Source organism: Neovison vison, chromosome 1 (genome assembly GCF_020171115.1).
Source record: "Neovison vison isolate M4711 chromosome 1, ASM_NN_V1, whole genome shotgun sequence".
Classification (NCBI taxonomy): domain Eukaryota; kingdom Metazoa; phylum Chordata; class Mammalia; order Carnivora; family Mustelidae; genus Neogale; species Neogale vison.
Window position 1 is genome coordinate 249,640,165 of NC_058091.1, and position 27,856 is coordinate 249,668,020.

The 27,856-nt window shown below is 36.4% G+C and overlaps 1 protein-coding gene across 1 annotated transcript in view; it reads left to right on the forward strand.

Moving 5' to 3' along the window:
- FBN2 (fibrillin 2) overlaps positions 1 to 27,856 on the forward strand; it is a 247,344-nt gene that overhangs the window by 127,888 nt on the left and 91,600 nt on the right. Inside the window, exons 9-18 of the mRNA XM_044228355.1 lie at positions 2,338 to 2,490; positions 3,983 to 4,210; positions 5,196 to 5,333; positions 10,686 to 10,805; positions 11,727 to 11,852; positions 12,707 to 12,829; positions 15,093 to 15,215; positions 20,680 to 20,832; positions 23,933 to 23,986; positions 25,695 to 25,820. Coding sequence (XP_044084290.1) covers positions 2,338 to 2,490; positions 3,983 to 4,210; positions 5,196 to 5,333; positions 10,686 to 10,805; positions 11,727 to 11,852; positions 12,707 to 12,829; positions 15,093 to 15,215; positions 20,680 to 20,832; positions 23,933 to 23,986; positions 25,695 to 25,820 — 1,344 coding nt within the window. The remainder of the gene's footprint in view (positions 1 to 2,337; positions 2,491 to 3,982; positions 4,211 to 5,195; positions 5,334 to 10,685; positions 10,806 to 11,726; positions 11,853 to 12,706; positions 12,830 to 15,092; positions 15,216 to 20,679; positions 20,833 to 23,932; positions 23,987 to 25,694; positions 25,821 to 27,856) is intronic.

Here is a 27,856-nt window from a genome sequence, read left to right on the forward strand (position 1 = left end):
CTGTTTTTTTTTAACTCTGCCATTAACCCTGTTCCATGAGGAAGAGGAGTTAAGTATAGTTGCAAAATCAGATGGTAAAATTTTGATGGGAGACCTAAATCTTCTGGTTCAAGGCTGTGGTTTTGTTCTTCTCGTCTTTTGTTTTCTGACTTTTGTCTTTTATTTTTTTCTCAGACTTTGTGGTACAACCTTCTCCTTGCAGAAGACTTTAAGAGAGAAACACATTCAGCCTACTTTGTAGTAACTGTATTCTGTAACCATGATGATTAGATAATTTAGGACTTTCTTATCTAGATTTACATCCTATTCTTGAGGAATGTAGCTGCTGAGTAAGTGTAGAAATATGATACTCAGGGTTCCTGGAATAAATATTCCAAAAATTCTTTTCCTCCATCATTTTTGGGCACAGAAACTTACTGAACTTATTCCCAGTGACTGTCTGTTCAAGTTCAGCTTATGAAGTTTAGGAAATGTCCGTGGTATATTCAAGTATGCATATGTGCTTCAAATTTAGTACTTGGGTTTTGGACATATTAGGTTTCTTTTGGGAAGTGAAAGGAAGTGTTTTGATTCTTATAGGGAGTACCTTATACCCAATTCACTTATTGAACAGTCGCTTAGCAGCAACCTGAGGTATACTGCAGACCATTTGAGAAAATAATACATTTATTTTAAACTCTGTATCTAGTATAAAAAATTAGCTTTACCTACTAATGAAATTTTTTTGTAATTAATAGCTTCATCTACATTATCGATGTGTAGATCTTGATTTTTGTGGTACTTATTTCTTCTTGCAATCAGAGCCAAAACTTCTTTGAGGCTTCTTGATGAAAGTTAAATAATACATAAAGAGCTAGACCCATAGTTTATTTTGTTTTCTTTTTCCCATTGCTCACAATAAAGTCAGTTTCAGTTGAAGCCCACAGGGCTTATAGTTGATATTAATATTTTATCCCTATACAACTTTGCATCTTATGTTCTCTTTCAGTGATGTCTTTCAGCCTTTTTCTTCCATTTTGATCCATTCTCTACCTTGCTGGCAGAATGATGTTTATTAGAGTCCTCTTTGATCGTGTTAACTGCTCTACAGCCAACATTGCAAGATAATGCCCAATCTCCTCACCGTAGCATCCTGCCAGGCCCCCAGTTACAGCATGGTCCTCACCTGACTTGACCTGTCATCACCATTTGACATAATCCATTGCCCCTACTTCTTGAAAATGTCTTACTAGCCTCACAGCTTACAACTGCATGTATACACAGGTCGTTTGCAAGTATACGGCTTCAGCCTGACCATTCCTCTGGGTCCTGGGTTCCTATATTCAACATCGCAAGCGTAACACAACTTAAAGAAGAGCCTTGTACTAAGTCCCTTAATCCTGCTTTTCTCCTTGTCTTCCCATCTCAGTTGTCTAAGTCAAAGACTTAGGAAATTTCCAAAACTCTCTATTACCCCACTCCCTGAGCTGTACCTTCAGAATATGTCTGCCATCTGACCAGTCTCATCATTGTCAAAGATGGCACCCTCATCCAAGCCACCATCATGCCTTTCCGATTACTTTCACTGATATTCTTGCACTTGCTACTGTCAGCATCTAAAGAGATCTTCTTAAAAAATGTAGACCCTTCCCTTTCCTCTAACTGAAAGCATCCAGTAACTGTTAACAGCACTCCACATGAAATCCAGAAGTCCTTTTCTCATGGTTTACAGGGTTGTGCGTGATCTTGTCCTTGATAGCTCTGAGCTTAGAGGCTTCCACTATTCCTTTTGTGTTCCCTTTTCTGACTACATCCTCTTCGTCTTTGAACATCTCTTCCCTGAGATAACTGAGTGGCTCATGCTGTCACATTATGCACGTCTCTGCTCAGATGCCCCTGTCTGAGAGGAGCTGTTTGCGATCACCATTTCTAGACTAGCAACTCTATCAGTCAGGTATTGCTATGTAACAAACAATCCACAACTCTCAGTGGCAAATAATACTATGCTTCAGCAGGTCAGCTGGGGATTGGATAATCTAGGCTGGGATTGGGTTCTTGCTTTCCTTCAAACTCTGAATCTGTCTGGGCTTGGCTTCTTAGTGTAATAGGAGCACATACCTGCTTCATATCTTTCATTCCTGTATCCCTGGAATATGGCATGGCATAGGTTCTCAGTGAATATTTGCTCAGTAAATAAAGAAATGAACAAATGTCATAGAGACTAAGACAATAAATAGATATATATTCGAGCTAAGTAGAATAATTTTCTTTACTTAGCCTCTTCTGATATGTTAAATAATTGACATAAGAACCTGAAATAATTCAGGCATGCCTTCTGTTTTATTTCCACATGTTCAGATCAGAGAACAGGCACGTGTTTCTCGGGCCTGGTGAATGGTCGCTGTGCGCAAGAGCTCCCAGGCAGAATGACGAAAATGCAGTGCTGCTGTGAGCCCGGCCGCTGCTGGGGCATCGGAACCATTCCTGAGGCTTGTCCCGTCAGAGGCTCTGGTGAGCAGCCGACTGCGTGTCTCCTCAGCACAGGCAGTGTTAGGAAAATCAGTAACAGTAGTGTACTTTGTTCTTTTCCTTGAAGTCAAGTTATATGTGTGTTCTTAGCACTGTCTTCAATATGAATACTGTGTTTTTGTGAGGAATTGGGTGGCATTATTTACTTGGGATCAGTTTTGACTTTATATACTTTATTAATATCAGAAAAATTCCCAAAAACTGATTATGACTTGTCTTTCTGCAAGTATTTTTTGAAATTATTTTGAACATCAGTATTTTGATTGGTTTTAAAATCCTGATCTTTCATTTCAGGTCTTTGAGTATGTTTGATTAACTTCATTTATATTTTATTTCAGGAGTGTCCCTATTTTCTAGTATCCCAATCCTTGAAGATATTTCCTCTTTTCTAATAACCTGAAGGTTAAAAATAAAAGGGTAGGAGGATACCTTTCATTCACTTTGCTGGATAAACTAACCATATAACTGAGGCTTTACCAGGAAATTACTTAAGGATGAACGAGAAGTAGCTCCTTTTATTAATATGATATGAATGGTAAAGTAGGATTAATGTTTATCAATCACATAAAGTCACATCAGTATGTTTTATTATATTGTCTTTATGTTAAATTATAGTATTCTGAAAAAACTAAACTTTTTGAACTATGCTTATGAAATTAGGTATCTATATGTGCTGTTATGGAGAGAAAGATTAAGGCCCATTCTTTCAAAATCTATAAGCTATAGAACATCAAAATTGAGTAATAAAGCTTAAACAACAGCACTATTTGTGCATAGTATATGATTTTGGGAACTCGTGGTCTCACAAATAATATATAATAGTAATATTAATAATGAAACAGTTGTTTGAGTTAAATAATTTTCATTTCTATTGACCCTAGTGTCCTAATTCTGAGAACACATGAAGAAATAATTAGATTGCTGTAGTCTTGCTTCTTTTCTCTCAGCTTTGATACTTGGACAAATAAGGTGCAGTTTGAAAAGCTAACTGAACACTGTCTTTTGTTAAAATCCAAATATACAAAAAATATTCTGAAGCCATAGTAATTCCTTATAGCAAAGAAAGGAGATGGGAGAAATGTGTAGGTGTGATACTGATGAAGTTTTAAGTAAAACCAGATCTACAGAAAGAATTATGGAAAGCTTTGATTTTTATCTGCGTAAGTAAATTTCTTGAATTCATAGTTGTATCTGGAATTCTATGAGTTGCACTTGGGGACATAAAATCAAACTGCACATAGCACATATAAACAGTTCTTTGGTTATGCAACTCAGTTAAAATATGGCAAATAGGTTTTTACTTTTTTCTGAAATATCTATACTTTTCCCTGTTACTTCTAGCATTGGAAACATGGATCAAGATGAATATGCTACTTATTTAGATCAAATAATATAGATAAACTAAAATGTTCTTACAGTGTACAGATTGCTTTTAGAATCAATCTGTGTTTAACTGGCCTTTCTTTTCTTCTAGAGGAATATCGCAGACTTTGCATGGATGGACTTCCAATAGGAGGGATTCCAGGGAATGCTGGTTCCAGACCTGGAGGCACTGGGGGGAATGGCTTTGCCCCAAGTGGCAATGGCTATGGCCCAGGAGGGACAGGCTTCATCCCCATCCCTGGAGGCAATGGCTTTTCTCCTGGAGTTGGGGGAGCTGGTGTAGGGGCCGGGGGACAGGGGCCCATCATCACTGGACTAAGTGAGTGTTCACTTTTTGGTGTAGACTCTTTATTTTTCTGCCTTAAATGATTTTATAATACCTAGCATTTTTTTTTCAAAAGGAGTGTGTGTGTGTGTGTGTGTGTGTGTGTGTGTGTGTAAAAACCTCTTTCAGGGTCTAAAATACAAGGTAGTAGTAAAAAAAAAAAAATGCCCGAGAAAATATTATTTTCCTGTTCCATAAACTTTCTAAATTGGAGAAAAGAAGAGTGACCCGGGTTTTCTTTGAAAATAAAGATGAGAGCCTGGTCATACTCCAGTCCAGATGACGCCATTAAAGAGTGTGTTTTTGGTTCCAGTGTATTTCATTTGGCCGTTTGCAGCTGCCCTGTTCATACACCCCTTGAATTATTTTCCAGAACCATTTCTCAACTGAGATAAACTGAATAAGTCTTGCTCTGTGCCTATCCAAATATTTTAATGAAATATCTTTCTTTTCCTCACCCTTTTTTGTTGAATAACTTGGGCTTTGGGCCAGAACTGGCACTGGTGTACTTGACATTTAAGTTCATTCTTTTTATAAGAGCTGCTCTTGCTAATAATATTTAATGATGTCCTACAGTGTTGTGTTTATTCTTTTTGGCAGATGGCCTATTTACTATCTGAATATTCAGCACAGTTAAGGAAAAAAAAAGAAATGGAAAGCATTCAAATGTACAGTAGAACATTCCTGAAATTTTGAAAAGACATCATTATAGACAAAGTTTCCAGATGTATCACTTAACAAATGCGAGTTACAACCATGGGTCTCAGGAATATTTTTTAGATCCTCAACATTCAAGTTTTAGTAAAATATAGAATAGTGTGAGCCTTTGATATGTACAGTTAATGAATGGACTATTAAAAAGTTTAATCTTTACTGCAAATGAGCCAAAGACCACCATTTCCTTTTAAAAAATCAGTTTCAATAAAAGTACTACATCTTGTAACGGTGAAATACCACTTGTGCTTTGATTTTTCTGTAGCTATTCTGAACCAGACGATAGATATCTGTAAGCACCACGCTAATCTCTGTTTAAATGGGCGTTGCATACCTACTGTGTCTAGCTATCGATGTGAATGCAACATGGGATATAAGCAGGATTCAAACGGGGATTGCATAGGTAAGCTCATGATTCTTTAATCCTTTGTTTTTTCATAGCTTTTAGTCTATAGGAACAAATTAGACTGTACATCATTAAAAAGAAAAAAGTCTTCTGAATCAAAGCTAATTTCCAAGCTGTCTCTTCTGTGCATGGTCTTCCCTATGCCCCTATAACCTACTGCTGAGATAGCCCCCTTCAAGAATCCCCCACTGTTTCCCATCCTGTATATTGTGATTTCTGTGTCTACCTCTGTCTTACTTTCCTTCTTAGCTGAGTAGCACTAGATATATGGTGGTGTCATCCAGAGGAAGGTGGAGATTAGGAGGAGATAGGGAGAGGAGTCACTTTTGGACGTGTTGAGTGTTAGGTATCTAGGACATTGAGTTTTTGTGGTTTTTTTTAAAGATTTTATTTATTTATTTGACAGAGAGACAGATCACAAGTAGACAGAGAGCCAGGCAGAGAGAGAGAGGGAAGCAGCCTCCCTGCTGAGCAGAGAGCCCGATACAGGACTTGATGCCAGGACCCTGGGATCATAACCTGAGCCGAAGGCAGAGGCCTTAACCCACTGAGCCACCCAGGTGCCCCTAGGACATTGAGTTTTAAAAAAGTCTAAGGCTAAGCGGGGTGTTCAGAGCTAGAGTTAACAGATGGAGGCATCAGGGTCATATAGGTGGCTCTTAGAACCGTGAGGGTGAGTATTATCACCCCCGGTGAACCCCAGCAAGAATGGAAAGATAACCGTACTACTGTGGCTGAAACCCTATGCCGCAGCAACACAGTCCCCTAAAGAAAACTCACTAATTGCGTTGGTGAGACAGCAAAATAATCCAGAAAGTATTATGTCCCTGAAGCTATGCAAGGATACCGTTTGAAGAGAAAAGTAGTGGCAAGTGTGAGATGTGGCAGAAAACTCAAATATAATGAGGGCCAAAATATCTATTGGATTTTATAATGAAAAGGGTTTTGATGATCCCTTGAGAGTAGTTTTAGTTTAGGAGTAGTTTTAGCAAATGATTGTGTATATGCTTCATAATTAGCATAACCCTAAGTACCTGATTTGGGTTCAAGTCTTGTCTTACATAGATGAAAGACCAGGAACAGAGAATGTCATAATTTTACCAGTGTACATTGAAAATTTTTAAGTGCACTATGGTTTTGAAGGAAAATGTCAGTCAAATATGATGTTTAGGAAAAACCAGTCACTCTAAATTACATACGACTGAGAATGATTAAGGCTAAATTCAGGATCCTTATATGCTGTTACATGGGTTTTGCACTGCACAACTATTGAAGGATAATTCATGTAATCTATATAAATGCCACACCTTGGGGTTATGCAGGGTATAACCATATGCAGTTGCCGTAGCTTAGCTAATACTACTAGATGCTTATTTAAGAAATGGATCAGGTGGTATTTTGGGGAACACCATGAAATATGCATATATTTATTATTAATTTAATATATTTATAACTTTTATTATAGTAAATAATTATATTTATGTTATAATTTAAGTATAATTTAAGTCGTAAATTGACTTTTCTACCAGAAAACCTGATTTATAAGTATGCAATATATAAAATATCTTCTCTTGTAGATACATAAAAAATTACAGGGTAGATCAAACTGAAATTTTATTGACTTTCTTTATATTGTTATTAATATTTGTCACTCGTGTTACCACATGAATCACTAACGAACAAATAAAATCAGGCCAAATGTTTAATCTTTACTGCAAATGAGCCAAAGACCACCATTTAGTTCATATTAGCTCCCAGGTGCACTTTATTCTCCCTAGCAAAATGCCTGTACTCTAAGGGAGTTTGTGAATTAATGGTATAAAAATGACCTATCTTTAAGGATCAAAAGTTTTTTCTGCAGTCATGCATGAGCCAACCTCCTCAACCAGGGTTCCTTTAGTGAATCAAGTTCTACAGAAAGTGATTTCAGTAACTATTTTCTCGATTCTCCCAAGGGTGATGCACAGGTAGTGTAACTCTAGATGCAAAGGACATGAGCTAATCACATACAGGGAATGTGATAATAGGGCCTTACTTTTCTGAAACCGGTGAGGAGAACTGCTACAACTGTTTTCATAAACTCTGTCTAATTTAGCACGGGGATTGCATGTCTGTACAATTAATGTGTTAATATAACTCAAACTTACGTATTTTACCCAAACATTGTTACAAACAGTTCCATCCTAGATTGATCTCATCCCCCTATCCTGCAAAGTGAAAACCCAGGCAAGGTTGTCTTTCTAACCGTTGTAGTTGATAGAGACAAAGATTAGTATTGGGACATATTTTCAGAAAATAGGTTTTTAATATATTTTTATAAGATTTATTTATCTTTGCGGGGGTGTCAGGGAGAGAGAAAAAGAGAGCAAGCAGAGGGAAGAGACAGAAGGAGAGGGAGAGTCCCAGGCAGTCTCTAAGCTAAGCCCAAAGCTCAACATGGGGCTCAGTCCCATCACCCCGAGATCATGACCTGAGCTGAAACCAAGAGTGGGTTGCTTTAATCGACTGAGCCACCCAGGCACCCAATTTTTAATATTTTTAATTCAGTACTCTTTGATCAGGTTGAATTTGACTTTATAAATAACAAATTGGGACATCAGAAAAGTTAAGAGGATTTAAATTAACTAGCATTTTAAATTGTAGGAGCATGAGATAAGAGTGGTAACTCATTGCACTATATTTTTAGGAATAACACATTGCCATTGCTGTTTGGCAACTTGTGTTAGACACTAATGAAGTGTCATAACATGAAAGGTCGTAACTCTATTAAAGGATCACACACAAAGAAAATAAAATCTTGTCCAGTTTGCTATTATAAGAAGTACTCTTAAGACCTGAAAACAGTTTTATTTACTCACCACCTTTTTCTCTCCTTTTCCTGAGAGTTCTACTCTAAAATGTATTTGTGGAACTCTTTTATGTCTGTATGAGACAAACTACTGTTATCAATAGGTTTTAACTCGATTCAAATAATTGTATTTGGGGATAGTAAGAAATTATGCCTGTTTCTTTTGGGCCATAGGTAATCTTAGAGCCCTTGCCAATTAAGTGTTTGTTAAATTAGAATATAAAATATTTCCAAGTATTTCATAAGAATACTATTATTCTTTATTATTACTTCTTTTATTAGTAGTGTTTTGTAAGAATACTATCCTAACCCCAGTAGTATCTGAGAATGTAACCATTTTGATAATCAGCCTCTTTCCCAATTATTTCATTTATTTTAGGAGTTTAAAAATCCTGTGAATTTTGCTTAAAAATACCCAGTCCCTGGTGAAAACATAGGAAGAAACCAAAGCTTACAGACTATTGTTTAAGTAGTCCTGTTCCTCTACACAGGACAAAACAAAGGTGATCAGTTGGAAGTATTAGGCTTTGACACCGCAGAATCAAGAGCCATGAAATGTACATATCTAAACATGGCAGTGGTCATTTATGAGTCTACAACTTAAAATCTTACAATAATCCCCCCAAACAAATGGGATTTGAAAGTCATGGATTTTAAACTCACTGATAGTTTTTTAGTGAATGTTTTCATTCACTAAAGAAGAAAGAAGAAATAAGTAAGTGAACTACTCTATCTTTCTATGTACTGATCCTTTGGTATGATCTCTAAGGGGCTAAGGAAGTCAAAATGCATTATGGCTGTCATGGCAAAATAATTGGCAGAGGTGTCCTGGCACCGAGGGGCCGCAGGAACAGGTTCTCAAAGAAGGAAAAGGCCCTGAAAAGTGGCCCAGGAAAGTTTACCTCAACAAAGGGGGTTGGGTGCATGGTGTCATGTTCTTCACTAGAATTGAACTTTACAATGAAGCTTCTGAAAATGTGCATCTACAACACATTTTTTAATTGTTGCATTTCAGTATTACATACAGCCAGAGAATTAAAGCTATCTTCAACATTGCAAATTCAAGGTTGTAATTCCTATTGGAAAGTCCACTAAGTTTTTTTATATGCTTGCTAACTCTCTAAACTCTGTCTTTTCTCATTTTGCTTCATTCCTTTGGCTCAGTAGAATTGATGTTATCAACCAAAAGTTTAAATGTAAGTGAATCTTAATGGACTGAAGGCGCCCTTCAGTGAATTGAAAAAGCATTTAATCCTGTTATTCTCTGTTGTTTTGATTTAATTTGCTCTGAGATTTTTTTGTTGTTGTTGTTCCCCTCCTTTACCAGAGAGGGCTTAATTGCATTTAGTCTGAGTGTTTATATAAATGAGGTTGGTGAGTTTGATAGATTACAGTTCCTTTTTTTAAGAACATCTGTGAAAGGAGTAATCTGTTTATTAAAATGGTAAACCTGTGAATTCATTTGATTGTTGTGTTCTCCAGTTTAGCTGAAATTGTATATGTTAATAGCTTCTACGTGTATATGAAATGGCAAGTCATTATGCCCTCACCAGCTAGTGAGGTTTTTAATTTACTAGCATTCAAAATTATATTTAGTGGGCATTGCTGAGAGAAGATGAATTTAACTTTTTCTGACTCTGGCACGTGTAATTTGTCTGGGCTGTAAGCAGTCCAGACTGTTCCATCTGCCATTTGGTCTTGCAGTCCCTGCGATGGGTTTGCATTTAATCAAGCCTTAGGAGAACTTGAATGAAAAATAGTAATGTTTCTCACATTTGGGATCAGAACTAGTATTTGCATTGAACTTGATTTATGCAAAAAAAATTCTTGTGCCCATTTTAAGGTCCTAAAGAAAACTGAGGCTGCTGAAGATAATAGACTTTATTTTAATTAATTTCCATTTTCTGTCCCATCCTGTGTTACTTCAAACAGCCAAGCCTCAGTGGGTAGTTACATATCTAATTGAGGACAACACATAATAACAAAGAAATTCCACAATCTGTCAGTTTCTTTCTTTAAAATCATGAAACTTACAGGATGAATTTATAAATGTCTGTCTTTAGACATCTTTTATTCGGTTTCCAATACCATACAAAGCTTTGAAAAGGCTATTAACGTGCCCAGATTATAACAGATAAGTGTCAGAGCCTTTTAGAACTCATGGCTGTGTCTTTACTGAGTCAGCTTTAAAAAAAAAAAAAAGAAGAAGAAGAAGAAGCTTTTCAGAGCTTTTAATCATTGTGCATTTCTCAAATTGAAAAATCATTATTTCTTGATTAAAGCAAATTCCCTTGTACTTTCCAATCGGCAATATTTTTGTAAATCTCTAGGCTGGCCTCTCTATTTCAAGAAAGGAATTTTCATTCATTTATAAATACTCTGCTTTTTAGACTATTACCACTGACTGGCCTTCTCTCAAAATTGGGAGGCCTAAATGTACTTTAAACAAACATTTCTAGGAACGGAGTGAAGTCTGTAATGGTTTCTTTTGCTGCTCACAGATGTTGACGAATGTACATCAAATCCCTGCACTAATGGAGATTGTGTTAACACACCTGGATCCTATTATTGTAAATGTCATGCTGGATTCCAGAGGACTCCTACTAAGCAAGCATGCATTGGTAAGGCAGTTTGCGTTCACATATGAAAATGTTCCATGAAATATAGTGACCCAGGCTGTTGAGGTTAAAAGTAAATTTATTAAAATAAGACATAGAATGAAGTAAGTGCTGTTGTATTACTACAGATTTATTTTATGCTCCTCTCAGAAGTGCTTCCTTTATGCGCAAACACTATTTGGGTGTATAACCCTGGCCACATGATATCTGGCTTTGCAGAAAATTCAGTTTATCTTCCTTCCCTCGATCACAGCTTCCTTTCTCTAAGCCTTCCTGCTCTCTGATTAACGGACCTTGGGATTTATAGTCATTTTCAACTACTGTTTTCTTTGAACCTCACATGTACTCCAACACCAAGTCAGGCCTCATCTTGATTCACAGTTTTGTTGCTATACTTCCCCACCCATTGTCCTCTCAATTCCTCCTCAATGCTGATTCATTGCAGAATTCTTTCTGCAGATGACTCCGCTTGTCATCTTCTACATTTCCTATTTATCCGTGGGTTGTTGCTTGGCTAAGCTCATCCCACAGTCTTCATCATGGTGCTGTTAACCCAGGTGATTTGAGGTTACTGTGTTTTTCTTACTCAGCAGCTTGCCTTGAGTTTGGACGTCTTCGACCATTGTGAAAACAGCTTCACCAGTCATTTCCCTGCACTGTCCACCTCTTCCAGCTTCCTGGTACACCCCCGGCCCAATATTTTTTTCTTTTCCTTCTTCAGCTCCTCTAGGTCAGGGCTGTCAAAAAGAAAAAAAGAAAAAAGCTGGTGAGAGAAGTTTGGAAGTTTGGCTAAAGAAGCAACATGACCTGAGTTATTACATGTAAAAATATAAACTGGATGTTGAACATCACATTTATTATCTTACTGTTTTCGCCTGTGGTTATTGTAAAAGAATAACATTTGGCCATCCTTCATTGTCCCAGATATCGATGAGTGCATCCAGAATGGGGTTCTTTGTAAAAACGGCCGGTGTGTGAACACAGATGGAAGTTTCCAGTGCATTTGCAATGCTGGCTTTGAATTAACTACAGATGGAAAAAACTGTGTTGGTATGGAAATTGCCTGCCCCCTTGCAAAAGATTCCTAAAAGATACACATTTTTATTTAGAACCATATATGCTATTTCTATGAAAACTTGCATAGCACGTATGTGAGAATTCTTCAGATGACTTAGGTAAAATATAAACGCATTTAATATGAGACCATTAGAGTCAAAGGATAAATTGTTTGGAAATGGTGTAACAGTGAATAATGTGTTGCTTCTGGAGATTTTCTGTGTGGTATATGTTTAATTCTAAGTAGCCATTTTTCTTTGTGGTAATTACTAGCACCTACAGGATTTCACATTTTGCCATTATGACACTAACAATTAGCTCTAGTCTGGCGGAATATAAAAATGTCTAGCATATGTGATAATCAAATCTCTAAATCTGAAGTCCTGGTGATGTCTGGTACCAGTGGATACCAGTACCCCACAGAAATACTGTAGTCACATGGCAACACACAATATTTCAGCTACTAATCCAGGTCCAGATCATTTCACTCACAGTGACGTTTATCACTGCTTTATTCTCCCTTACGGAAGAAACTCCCCCCACCCCCCTGAAATCATATAAACATTTTTGCTAATCAAAGTAAAGCACGTCTCATGTGGTTTTAATAACAACCAAGCACAACATTTACTTAATATTTTCCTTTATATTCCTTACACTAAAGGCCCTTCATGTTCTCCACCCTATTTGCTCTCACTTGGTTGGCATTCATATTAGGAAAAAAAAAAAATCAATGAGCACATGGCTCACTTCTATAGTAGAATATGATTGATTGGTGGTTATTTGTGAAAGGAGAGGGAAGTGGTTCCCACAAGGCCAGTGGTATAAGTCATTCTGCTCTCCTTCTGCAGATCATGATGAATGTACAACTACTAACATGTGTTTGAATGGGATGTGCATTAATGAAGATGGTAGCTTCAAGTGCATCTGCAAGCCAGGATTTGTGTTGGCTCCAAATGGGCGTTACTGTACTGGTATGTATGGCTTTGATAGGAAAGTAACCATTGAATGAATCATCAAGAATTACTTCAGTTTCTTCATGTGGATTTCATATTATTCACATCTCTTGCTAATTCAGTAAGGCAGGTGTCTAAAGCTTCCCAGAAAAACATACATTGTGGTCTAAGGAACAGTAATATCTTTAAAAAATAATAATGGTGTAGGAAAAATTAAGGGAATGACAGATTGGTTCTAGTAAGTCTGGAAGAGACAATGTAGAAATAATTTCTCTGTACCCCTTGCCTAAATATAAAAGAGGAAGAAAAAAGTCTTGGAAGGTTTTCATTTTTTTTGTGCTCTGAGAGCTAGATTTTCCACTTTCATTCATTACCTGTTTTGTATTACATACTTTCCATAAACTCTCTACAGATCATGACTGTACCATTCTCTAAAAATCTTATATTGTGACTTAGCGAAGAAGTATTTTGAGTGTTCCTATCAATTTTGTTTATAAAGCCATTTTGAAGGCTAAGCTCTAGTGGTAACTCTGGTAAGCAAAAGAAGTGCTTCTATATCCAGTTTATACTCACAATTTTAATTTAGTAAGTTGGAACAAATTTTGCAGTTTTTTTTCATTTTTCTCCTTTTATATGAAATCCACTCTTTGAATCTTTTCTACTTTCCATTACACAAACTTACGTGAATAGCATTAGTGCTAATAACCAGTTCCTGTAATTTCAACAAAATTCCATGGAGAGTTGAGAAAGAAAGATCGAGACTGATCTTGTATTTCTGAATAAAAAATAGCTTCTTGACTATTCATAAAAGGGGAGTACAGCATTCAGTAGAAATGTTGTAGCTCTGCTATTTTAACTCATGATTGAGATGTCATCTCAACATTAGCTGACATGGATTTAACACAGGATTTGAGTCCAGTGTTATGTTCCAGGGTGTAACGTTACATTATAGCATGTTATTTTATTTAAGCATTTCCTAAGAAACTTAAATAACATATAAATAAGACCTCAACAGTTTCTGCTGTCTTGAAATTTTTTAAATTTACTTCCTTACTACTGATACTGTAATCTGCAAATCTTAAAATGTTCATGATTTGGTGGCCCTGTATTTTGAAGGCTGTTTCATCTTTGAGGGAAGCCATTCTTTGTTGGATTATATTTGATAAACTCTAACAGATTGAAAATTAGAAGAGATTCCCCATGAGGCATCTGGGTGGCTCAGTCGGTTAAGTATCCGACTCTTGATTTCAACTCAAGTCACAATCTCAGAGTCAGCATTGAGCCCCATATCAGACCCCAAGTTCAGTGGGAAGTCTGCTTGAGATTCTCTCTCCCTCTCTCTCTCCCCCTCTCCCCACCCGCCCTATGCTCACTCTCTCTCTAAAATAAATGAATTGGGGGCACCTGGGTGGCTCAGTGGGTTAAGCCGCTGCCTTCGGCTCAGGTCATGATCTCAGGGTCCTGGGATCAAGTCCCGCATCAGGCTCTCTGCTCAGCAGGGAGCCTGCTTCTCTCTCTCTCTCTCTCTCTGCCTGCCTCTCCATCTACTGTCAAATAAATAAATAAAATCTTTAAAAAAAAAAAAAAGAAGATGGTAAAAAAAATGAAATAAAATAAAATAAATGAATTAATCTTTTAAAAAGGAGAGATGGTTCCGTATTTTGTTATTATGAAGTGATCAACTTAATGTTAAAACAGCATCTCTCTTTGGTTTGAATTTTATGTGTGTGTAAATAAAAGGTAATTCCAAACATTTTGCTTGGTTTTAAGAATATGTTTCATTGAATTAACTTGACTTAAATATCATTTAATATTAAACAGAAATAGCAGATAGATAATGAAAAATGAGTGTATGAGGCTACTTTTTTCCCTAATGGGTAAAGGGAGGCAACTCTCGGTCAGTCTTTCTGAAAATATGCTTGAAAGAGTTGGTGTTTGGGCACCTGGGTGGCTCGCAGTTGGTTAAGTGTCTACCTTTGACTCAAGTCATGATCCCAGAGTCCTGGGATTGAGCCCTGCTTGGTGGGACATCTGCTTCTCCCTCTCCCTCTGCTCTGCTTGTGCTTTCTCTCACTCTCCTTCTCTCTCAAATAAATAAATAAAATCTTAAAAAAGAAGAGTTGCACTTAGATTCAAGATTCGTTATCACTTCTGTGTCCTTCCACAAATTATAAAATGGAAAACAAAAGGTTGATAGTCTAGAGTGGTGAGAACAGGTAAACTCTGTAATAAGAGTAAATTTACCCAGTTAATGGCCTGGGTTGTGCTTCCTTCTGGACAGATGTTGATGAATGCCAGACCCCAGGAATCTGCATGAATGGACACTGCATCAACAACGAAGGATCCTTCCGCTGTGACTGTCCCCCAGGCCTGGCTGTGGGTGTGGATGGACGCGTGTGTGTTGGTAAGTGAATCATTCTGTAATCGCCCCACTGTCCTAATGGTCTTTGAAAAAATAAAGATATATCTGTAAGGTGGAGAAGTATTCAGCCATAAAAAGGAAGTAGTCAAAAATGCACAAGTATGAATGAGCCTTGGAAACGTGCTGAGTGAAAGGAGCAGCTCACAAAAACCCAGATGGCATATGTTTCCATTCATGTGAAATGTCCAAAGCAGATAGATCTGTAGAGTCAAAGCAGATTTGTTTTGCTTAGAGCAGAGAAGATAGGAGTGCCAGATAAGGAGGTCGTTGCTAAAGGCATTTTTGAGGTGGTGAAATGTCCTAAAATTAGTTAATCAGTTGTAGTGATGATTATGTATGTTGAATATACTAAAACACACACACACACACACCCCTATTGAGTTATGTTCTTAATTGGGTGCATTCTTAGGTATGTGAATTATACCTCAGTAAAGTGGTTCAAAAAAAATGTACAGAAAGCCCAGCAAGCTCCTGGAAGAAAGCTCTGATGAGATGCAATTCAAAAATGCTGGAGAAGGGGCGCCTGGGTGGTTCAGTGGGTTGAGCCTCTGCCTTCGGCTCGGGTCGTGGTCTCGGGGTCCTGGGGTCGAGCCCCGCATCGGGCTCTCTGCTGGGCGGGGAGCCTGCTTCCTCCCCGCCACCTGCCTCTCTGCCTACTTGTGATCTCTGTCAAATAAATAAATCAATAAAATCTTTAAAAAAAAAATGCTGGAGAAGAAGAAAATCATCCTTAAATCAGGATACTTGACAGTGTTAGCTGACTGAGTCTCTAAGTACAATGGATTTAGATTTTATAATTTATAGCAAATAAGATATGAAATGGGGAGTATAGTTATATGTAAATAAACGCTGTTTTTATTCAAACACAGTTTAAAATGTAAATAACTTCTATAGAAGAACTTGGAGTTCTGTCAAAAGGTAGAAATGTTTTCATATTGTTTTTTCTCATCGCTATGCAGCTAACAATAGAAACAAGGGAAAAGTATGAGATAGAATATATATATTTTATTCTAAACCGTTCCAAATTGTTTTGCTATTTTTAAAAAGTTCCTTTTGCCAAATGGGTTCCATGCAAATCAGGGTTAGCCAGCATCAGCTTTAAAGAGGCAGGCAAATCAAAAATGTCATGCATTTCAGAACCCAACCATATGTCCCAATGGTAACAGCAGAATGATTTGCTTTTCAAAATACAGTTACCACAGTTTTCTCTCTAGAAGGCTTTCATAAGACCCCAGGGTGCCTTAGCCATTGTGCACCCTTTATTTCTCAGGTGACTCGGTAAAAGGCAGACATATTCATTGGTTTAAGAGTATAAGTGAGAGAAATGAAATTCTTTCTTAGACATAGGTGATAATACTTTACTCTTCCCTATGGGAATCAAAACATTTGTATCCCAAAGGAGGTGGGGTGGGGGAGAGAAGCAACAGCAGATGGAAATAATCTGTCCACTTAAGTTCATCCACTATCTCCAATCTAGGATTTATTTCCGCTTACAAGATTGTCAGCACTTCGTTCAGGGATATTTTAAATACAGCAGCCAGAAGAATGTAGCTCCTTCCTGCTTAACAGAGCTGAAGTGTTTTCACTTGCTGTGATATACTTACTTGGCCCTTGCCTTTACCTCAGTGATTCTGTTGAAATCTATGATGAGTACAAAACCAGTTTGCGAGGACGAAATCATTTTTCCTTTAAGCAACCAGTGTATGAGTGTAGCGATGAGGAGTATAGTGTTTCAAACACAAATCTTCATTCTCTCGTCCACATACAGAAACAGTATGAGACATTGTTAGAAAGCCTCCAGGATTTCACAGTGGCGGTCAATTAAACTTTTTTAAAATAAAAATACCATTTTTGTCTGATTATATATATTGCTGTTCCCATAACATGCTAAATGATTTTTCTTCATCTCTCTGTCTTTGGTGATGCTTTTGACATGCACTGATTATTGAAGTCAGAAATGAATCACAACTATGAATTATTATTAGGGTTAGCACTTCAATTTTTGATTTACCTTTTGTATATTTGTTTTTGTTTCCTTAGACACTGAGATATGGGTTTTTATTTTTAGAAAAATAAACTTGTAACTAGCAAGTTGGAGAAGCATGACTCATAGGCAGAGCATAAACAAAAGGCAACTATATTTTGGTCTCTCCTGTCCTTTTAAAATGTATCTTTAATTTGTTCAGTTGAAGCCATTTACCCAGTAAGGAAGGAAGAAAAGTCAGGCAACCTGGTAACTTTACTTTTCTTAAATTTATGTGACAGCTTACTGTAACAAAAACAATCTAAATTTAGAGACTAGAATACTTGGTTCCATGTAATAATATTCTGAACCTGACTTGAAGTTAAAACTTCTCTCACAAGCTTCCTGATGTCCTTGAGTAGGATGTTTTCAGATTCCACAGGGTCGAAGAGCAGGAGAAGTGGTGAGAAGGGAGACAGATGCACTGGTGACCATCTTAGGATGACTTCAAGGAATTTGGGCTTCCCTAGTGTTTAAAGCACCCCTTCCCTTCGTGGTCCCCCCAGAACCATTCTTCTGACCTTCCTGAGATCCAGACACTGCCTTCTTCCCCTGGGGACCCTCCTCCCCCATTCTCAGGTCTTTAGTCGTCCAGATAGATTCTGCCTGATGCTATCTCAGCACTCCTCCACACCATTGTTTTAGGATACTCTCTCTTTGTGTGGCCCACGTCTAATCCAAAAGACACACCATACTTTGCCCCATTCACCTTATAAATAGAGGTGGATATCACCTGCCCCTCCTAGGAATAGCAGCCACTCACTTTAGCCTGTAGGTGTCCGGGCCAGAGCAGCAGGACACACAAAACTTGTAACCTGCTCCCTGTGAAGCTCTTCTCTTCAGACCAGTGGTGAGGATAGGAGCACCCCGAACTCATAATCCAGCTCATGCCAAAAATTTCCTGCTCAAAAAATCTTTTCTTAATTGGGAGGGTTTTCAAGGATTGGCAAGTCATTTCCATATCCGCTTTCTTCAGGGTGTAGTCTCAAAATTCACCTTATTATTTGATGTTTAGTACCTTGGGATTTCAGCTGAAGTTTCCTTTTTAACATCCTCTTAAATTAGCTGAGGAGTATTTTGACATCTTTATCAATACTGTTTGACATTTCTTCTAGTTAAAAGGTTAATTTTCTTTGTCCCAATTGTGCTCTTTATTAGCTCTGTGGCCTTAGGCAAGACAATTACCTCCCTGTACCTCTTTGCCTCATTAGTTTTTGACAATTAAATAAGTTAATATTAGACTTACTTGTATAAAGCTTTGAATGGTGTCTAGCACTTAGAGCATGCCCAATAAGTTAGCTCTTAAAGTTGCTACTGTTTTATTAGAATAGTAGCATTATATTTAAGGCATAGTCTTAAGAGTTGCTACTTTAGGCAATAGAGAAAAGCTGACACTAAAGAAAGAATAAAATGAAATTATCATTTTGTATCCAAACACACTTTACCAGTGGTATGTAGAATCTGAGAAAATCCTTTAAAAAATTCTATTCTTTAAGTAAGAGTGATGAAGGAATTCGATACCATGGAAAACATACAGCTCAGCAGCATTTTGGTCCAGGTCTTCATGAAAATGTTTATGTGATGGAGCTTTTGATGCCGCCTACCCTGTTCACCCATGAGCATTTAGTTTTAGTTATTATGAACTAGAGTTCCAGTCTGGTACCTTTTAACAGGAAAGGGTTGACTGTCCTCATTAAAAATAGAAGACAGATGTAAGGTAGTCACCATGTTTTTTGAGTATTTCCTGTATGTCTTACACACTGTGCTTAGTGCTTAACAAACAACTCTCATTTATTATGTAAACTCTATCCTTATTTAATGGATGAGGCAAGTGTTAAATATTTCACATAAAGTCCATCCCACAGGGACCAGAACACAGGACAATCCATGTCCCTGAAACCTAGACATAGGTAGCCACTTTGCAAAAGCAAAGGTAGTTACTTTGCTTTTCTGGTGTTGGGTATTCTAAACAACTTAGATAATCTGTAGCCCAGAGCAATACGTAATTTGTCTCTCTCTACCAGTGAGTACCATCGGCTTTTTATCATCTTGCTTCTAAAAACTGTGAGGATTATCTTCTCAACATGTACACAGAAAAAATTTTGACCATCTCTGATGCCTTCTGAGATAATAGATGTTATCCTAGTTACTCAAAAAAACATATTGTAAATCAAACTATATTCTATTTGTGCATATTTGTCTTTGAGTCATGTCCTACTCTTATATGTAACTCAGAGCTGACTTTGCTAAACTCCATCTCAGCAAAGGCAGAAGGGGACAACATGTCCTCTCTGGAGGATTGTTGTGGTAAATTTCATGTCTTCTTCCATATGAGCGTTCACACATCTCATCATCTGGTGCAGCTATAAGTCTTACTTTTTAATGACAAACATCACCAGATCATAAGAAAGCAGTAGGTGACACAGTGGGCTATTCTGTGTAATAAGTAGATAAAATTATTTCCAACAAGTTTTGAATAACTTTGTCAGTGTAGTGTTTAAAAGCGATGCTGCTTCTCTGGCCTCTCTGGTGATCTGTTTTTTATAGTTCACCATTTACTGTCTCACAAAGTTGTAGCATATTTTATGAGAATTCAGAGTGAGAGCCTAAGCTGAATATGCTTCTTAGGGATACACAGCAGGAAAAGGAAGAGCTTTAGGAGTCCCACAGCCTAAGTATGAACTCCAGCTTGGGCACTGGGTAGTCTAGAACTTGGAGCTACTTAAAGAATCCCTCTTAACCTTGCCTTCCTCGTCAACAAAGTGTGGATAATGATTACTGTCCTATGGACCTGTTGATGAGAATGTTCAACGGGATGATGTCTGTAAAGCAACTAATGCAAGGCTAAGGACACATAGCAGTGACTATTATTTTTATAACTGGGTTTTGAGAATCTGAGATTAAAACATAGTTCACAGTAGTCAGCTGGGGGTTGACAAGAAAGGCCCTCTAACTCAGAAAGTTGAAGTAAGAAATCTCATGACCAAGCAGTGTCCTCTCAAGGTTGTTTACTTCACTGCATTTCATTGTTCCTGAGAACTTCCAAAATAGAAATAAAATGGGTCATTTTGAGTATTGGGTAGCCAGTGATATGAGCTCGAAGTGATGTTTATAATGGTGGTGTTACACCTGCTTCTGTAAAAGGCCTGGGGAGTAAGTTTGATAATGAATGCTTGTTTAGTGCATAAAACTTTGTGGAGGAAAAGGGGAAAAAAAAAAAAAGAATTGTCGACAGTATGCATTTGTTGATTTCTGAGCACTTTTATATGCTAAAGATACAAAGAAGAAGAAAAGTGTCAGGATGTCAGGAGCCCTCCAGAAACTTCTTGTCTAGTAGCCACTTAGGTTAAAAGAAGCCCTCGGTTTTGAAATCCCTTTATCTGTAGCAGCATCTCAAATTACTATTCTTCTCCCTCCTTTTAGATACTCACATGCGCAGTACGTGCTATGGTGGAATCAAGAAGGGAGTGTGTGTCCGTCCTTTTCCAGGTGCGGTGACCAAGTCCGAATGCTGCTGTGCCAATCCTGACTACGGTTTTGGGGAGCCCTGCCAGCCCTGCCCTGCTAAAAATTCAGGTAGCCCCATTTGCCAGTTTCACATCTGGTATAGAATCTGGAAAGGTGACATTAAATATTTGGCCAAAGAGTACATCGGCTCTGTTTTCTGTTGAAGAATTCCAAATCTGTGTTGGTATTTGAGGCATATGATGAGATTTGACCTGTAGTTACCTATGATCCCTGGGCAGAGTACACACGGGGAATAGAATAAAGTATTTGTTGACCTAATTAGGATTGTTAGAACGGATTTCTTACGTGGATTCCTTAGCCTCACTGTTTCCGATCATTGGGAAGGTGAATAGTCTAAAATCCACTGTTATTTTCAAGGTATGTTAAATTCACAACAGCCTGCTTTTATTTATTTTTCATCTTGCCAAAGCATAGTCTAAGGCTGCAGTCTGTCAGTAGTTCCAGAAAGTAATGAACATTTTTACTAATTTATTCACAAATACAGGCAGATTGCATGGTCTGTTTCTTTGACTGTTCTGACTCTTGGTTATTCGTGTTTTTACAAATCTGTACCAAATTTATATAAGTATAGTAGGGATTTAAGAATAAACACAATCTCTTTTTGTCTTTCAAGTGGGGAATAGTTGAGAGCATAGGCAGGCAAACGTATAACTACAGGTTACTATGATTAGTGCCTTAAGAGGGACGGAAACAGAGAACTGGAGAGCACAGAGGAAGAAGCAATAAGTGGTCTGGGGAAGCTGGGAGGGACTTCAGGGGGCTGGCGGTGGGGTGGGGGGGGCTTCTGCTCAGTTTGGTCTTGAAAAAAGGCTTAAGAACATTCCAGGTGGGCGCCTGGGTGGCTCAGTGGGTTAAGCCTCTGCCTTCTGCTCAGGTCATGATCTCAGGGTCCTGGGATCGAGTCCCGAGGCAGGCTCTCTGCTCAGCAGGGAGCCTGCTTCCCCCTCTCTCTGTCTCTCTGCCGGCCTCTCTGCCTACTTATGACCTCTCTCCCTCTCTGTCAAATAAATAAATAAAATATTTTTAAAAAATAAAGAATATTCCAGGTAGAGGGTGGAAGAAATGCATTCTAGCAAAGAGAGATGGCTTGTAATTCTGTTGAAAATCATAAATGAATTGTTCAAATCTTAGCAAAGCATCAGAGTTCTTCTGGAAGGAACTGAGCATGATATTTTTTTGAAAAAAGAGTTCATATAGGAACTCTTGCCCTAAAAATATTGACATCAATTATGCATGTTATCAAAGAAATATAAAGACTAGATAAAATGATGAGTGAACTAATAAAACCTGGAATCTAGGAACAGATGTGACTTTAAATGGGAATGTTGGGTACAATAAAGATGCCATTTAGGTCAGTGAGGAAAGATTGAAATAAGTAACAAATATTGATGATAAAATATTAGAAAAAATACGAAGTTAGCTCCCTGCGCTAGACCTTACAAAATAATCCTCTTGTAGATAGAATATATTAACTTTTTTGTTATTTTGTAATAATGGAGGGCTTTCAGAGCAGAAACCAAACACTAAAATACACATGTAACTTGGAAAAACATGTTCCTTAATTTATAAGGAATTTGCATTAATCTGTAAGGAAAGTTGAAATCATCTATAGAAAAAAGTGCACACAAACAAGATTTCACAAAGCACAAATGCAAATGGTAGAGAACCACATGAGAGAATGTGCTCAACTTGAAAGAAAGTTAAAATAAGACATCATTTTTGTTTATTATATTGCTTTTGCCCATAAGGGTACTCTCTCATACTGCTCATCGAAGGCTAACCTGGGACATGTAGGAAGAGGAAAACTAGCAGAAGCCTTAAAAAGAGGCATAAATTCTAAGCAGTTTTACTAAGAGATTAACTTAGTGATAAATTTAAATTTCATATTATTCTTATAATTGTTATAAAAGTTGGACAACCTGATTTCATCATTAAGAGATTGTTTGAATAAATGTGGTGTATCCACATAACTGAGAAAAAATGTTTAATAGTTTCTATGAGAAAAAATATATAGTAGTCTATATTTAAATGGAATATTAACATGAAATGTATATGATGCAATGTAGAGGATCCAAGCCTTTCCCCACTTAAACTTCTATGATCTGGGGCAAGTCACTTCCTTCTGTGTCCCAATTTTCTCAGGTGTCAGAGAGGGGAACTAATGGTATCTGGTTTGTGAATATTAATCAGCTGCGATAAAAATGAAATCTTGCCATTTGCAACAGCTAGGATGGACCTAGAGGGTGTGATGCTAAGTGAAATAAGTCAGACAAAGATGAATACCATATGGGTTCATTTATATGTGAAAGCTAAAAAACAAAACAAATAAAGGAACAGAAGTTGAAGCAGAGCCATAAATACAGAGAACAAACTAATGGGTAGAAGGGGGTAAAAGGTTAACCCAAATGGATGAAGGAAAGTGGTAGGTATAGCCTTCCAGTTATGGAATCAGTAAGTTACATGGATGAAGGCGCATCTTAGGGAATACAGTCAGTGCTGTTTTAACTGTGTTGTGTGGTCAGGAATCATTGCTGCACTTGTGGTGAGCACAACAGAATGTATCAAATTGTCCAGCCACAATGTTGTACCCCAAAAATTAATGTAATATTGTGTATCACCTACACTTCAGACGAGATCGGGCGCGTTCAGGGTGGTATGGCCGTAGACTGTGTATCACCTACACTTCAATAAAATAATTATCCAGTTCCTAATATTGGGAGGATCAAATAAATTATTAGATGTAAAATGCTAGAATAACACCAGAAACATGGTAAATGCTCTTATACCAAGTATTGTTTATTACAGTTTTGTTATTGAGACAAAAAATATTAAAAAACATTCCCTACAATGCAATTTGGGTTTTTTAAAAAAGTTTCCATACGTAGAAAATATTTGTAACCTTTATCAGTGTTTTAACTGTATTCAGAGTGATAATCACTAATTTTTTTATGTTTGTGATTTTGAAATTGTTACAATAATTACATGCTAGAAAAGAGTAATTACTTTTTCATTTTAAAAATTATTTGCCAATAATTTTTCTTCAGAATATTTTTGGAATGAGGTAAGTGACTCCTATATGGAGAGAGTTTGGAGTTTTTAATTTATGTGTTTTTTGTTTTGTTCTGTTTTGTTTTGTCTTGTCTTCTAGCTGAATTCCATGGTCTTTGTAGTAGTGGAGTAGGGATCACTGTGGATGGAAGAGGTAACTCTATTTGGTTCTCACTCTTATAGTAATTATGGAATGAATATGAATGTATTTAATATTTAAAAATATATCAGCATAAAATAATAAGATAAATTGTCTCTTAGAACAGTGATTATAAGCTATGTTTATTAAGTGGTATGTAGTTGTACATTTTTCATAATAGATAAATATTTATCTGTTAAATATATATATTGTTGAAAATGTCCCTATCGAGCTACACCCATAATTTTGCGGGTACTATTGCTTAAGAAGAGACTGAAGTTGGTATTTAGGTTTAAAAAAAAATGAGTCATTTTAAAGAAAAATATTTAAAAAAAATAAGTGAATAAATAAAATAAAAATAATAAAAATAAATAAAAACAAAAATATTAAATAATGGTGCTGACATGATTTTTAAAAAATCTTTTAAGAGATATTTGAAATGGATTATGTTTGGGATTTACTACCCTAAAAATAAGTTCAGATTATTTATGTTTAAAAATTCTGAGATGTTTCTATATTTAAGGAATATTTTCTTATCTTAATAAAACTTAGTAATATTTTCTTATCTTAATAAAACTTAGTAATATGATACACAAAACTCAACCATGAAACCTTGAATGTTAAATAAATATGTGTTTATAACTTTAAAGATCTTCTACTATATCTAGAAGTTTGTTGTATGTTTACTCTAAGTTCTATACTATATGTATAGTATATACATATAGTTTCTTTACATATAGTTTCTTTTGTGTTTTTTTAACTGTAGGGTACTGTTAGTCTTCACTTTACATATATTTTTACATATATTTTCTTCTCTTTTCATGTTTGAGATTTTAGACACATTACAGTTGAGTTGACAGCTGTATTGCAACTTTATGATGAACATCAAAAACCAGAATAAACAAACTGTTACATTTTGGGGATGTTTCTCCCCAAAATGAAATAGCTGAGATTTCTAGAGTATTTTAAGGTCTCCAAATTCTAGAAAACAGTTGTTAGGATTAAAATTTGAGCATGGTGACCAACATTTGTTTTTGCTCACCCCCTCTCAATACCATCACCCCAGCAGAGCCAGCCCCTTTTTGGAACTCCTAGATTGCTCATATAAGTACATCATTCTGCGAGTCTTGCTGCCCCTGGTTGACAGAGTAGTCCAGTTCGTGACTCATTGCCAAACATTGTGTTCTCAAGCACCCACTGTCCTCTGAACTGAACTGTCCTCTCCATTAATTTCAACTTATCAACAATGAGATAATATGATTAAGTATCATATTACTTAGTTGACTGTAAAAAATGATAATAAAATAGAAATATTCTGTGCCTTTGGGGACCATAAAACTATACAGGGCACCCTAGTAAATGTTTGTCTTTTAATTAGATGGTTATAATACCTATCTGGTTAAGTTTTTCTTTGGATTTTGAGCCAACAGCCTATAAATTTCTTTATTAATTTTATTTTAAATACAGGTACATTACACAGGTTAGTCCTTTGAATTTCTGCCAGTTCCCTTCATTTTTATTTTAACTTACCAAGAATTGTCCTATATCCCTCAGTTTTATTCTCTTATTCCTTATTTTCATTTCCTTTCCCTTTCTGAAAGACAGATAGGTTGTGGGTTTGCAGAGGTAAACACTTAATATGTTGAATGGTCTTTATTAGGCCTGCATGTATCAACAAACAATAAAATATCTGTGAGCATTAAACTTTCAACACTTAATGCAGATATCAATGAATGTGCTTTGGATCCCGATATATGTGCCAATGGAATTTGTGAAAATTTACGTGGTAGTTATCGTTGTAATTGCAACAGTGGCTATGAACCAGATGTCTCTGGAAGAAACTGTATTGGTAAGTTGCTATATTTATAGAAGAGTATTATGTATAGTTTAATTTCATGAATTATAAGAGAAATCAAAATACAAATAAGTGAATAAAACTGCAGATTGTATAGTTTCCCTTGTTTCTTTCTTAGTACCAAGAGATAAAAATACTGGAATCCACCCAATTCTGTTACACAGTAACAAAGTTTTTAGTGGCATAACTTAGTATTTAAACCATTCTTATCAAATGAATGGAAGCATACCCAATTTTTAGCCTGTTGTATTTCTGCATGTATCTTAATCTTGTAATTTTTCACTAAGAAATGGACTTCAGAGCTAATAGAGCAGTGTGGGTAATAAGAAGTTAAGAAAATAAAGTGTTGCAGGTTGAGGAAAGTTTGACTTAAAAGGAAACAGCTAGTTGCTATAACTTACCCAAACATGATCACTGAGATTGGTTTTTCTTTTTGTAATTTATAAAAGAATGTTTGGAAAAACTCAAGTATATTGTTCATATATTCAAGAATTTGTGAAGAATTTAGGCTTTCTCATAGAGTACTGGAGTCCACTTTTAAAAAATGAATGTTTTTAATCCATCATATGTAATAATTGTTACTAACCATTGGTGACTTACATCCAAGTATTGATGATTATAATTAGAAAGAAATACATTTTTTCTGTACTTGTGGTACTGGCTTTTATTGAGTATATTCATGCAATCTTGAGTTGAAGACATACATACAGATAGATGGAAAGAGCTGCATTAAATGTCATGTACTTAAAATAGATTTTGATACTCACAGGGAAAGAGTGTTGAAATTCATAAAAATATGTAAACCAGCTAGCTTATATTTACCAGAGGCAAAGTTGCTTCAAGCATAATTCCCAAGTGCAATTGAGCACACAGGCACCCTACTGAAAACAGGGAGATTCTCTGAGCATTTATAGACTGGACTCGGTTTGCGGTGCTCCTTCACTTTTTAAAGTAGGTATATGCATAGTTTTGATAAGAATTAAAACTGCATTTTATAAATGTAAATGAAGGCAATTTTCAGTTTTAGTTTGCTAGGGTTGCCTTAACAAGATACCAAAATTTGAGTTGCTTAAAGCAAAAGAAATGTCTTGTCTCACAGTTGTAAAGCCAGAAGTCTAAAATCAAGGCTTCCCGAGGGCTGTGCTCTTATGGCTCTGGGAGAGGATTCCTCCTTCCCTCATCTAGGCTCTGGTGTTTGCTTGCAGTCCTGATGTTCTTTGGCTTGTAGATGCATCACTGCAGTCACATGTTCATCTTTTCCCTATGTATTTTCACATCATCTTCCTGTTGTCTCACATCATTTCATTTCCCCTTTTTTATGGACAGCAATCATATGGGATTACGATTTACCCTAATTATGTCATTTTAACTTAATTACTTCTAAAACATTGCTATTTCCAAATAAGGTCACATTATGACTTCAGCATAACTTTTTTTGAGGCACACAATTTAACCCATAGCATGTTGGTTATTCACTAGTGGGTAAATAATTTGTGATAGAGACACTTAATGCAACAATCATGGGGAAATTTACAGTAATGTTTAAAATATAAGGTTTTTAAAAAATCAAGATTCAGAATTAGAGCAAAAACATAACATCCAAAGGAAAAAAATCAGATAAAACACCAAAAAAATAATGTTTATCAGATCTGATGGTATCATAGCAAATATTTTTCTAATCTGTTTTCCAAATTTTCACAACATATATTGTATATCTTGTTTGGTATAAGGAACAATTATTATTTACAAGTCTAAAAGTGTAAGTTGAAGGAACTTTTCTCTCTGAACTGTAATTTTTCTTTCTGTTATTAACTACACTTGCAAAAATAAATGTGGATAAGAGGTAAAATTCAGTGTGAGCTTCTTAAACCTAAGCTGTAGATATTTTCTAGGCTGTTCTGGACCACTAGAGGAATATACAAAATAGGTCATTAATTTCCCATTAAAAATGACCTTTTTTCTGAAGTAAAAACACAGTGCATAAAGAGTAGTAAACACCTTTCTTTAGCTGCCATTTAATGTATTTTTAT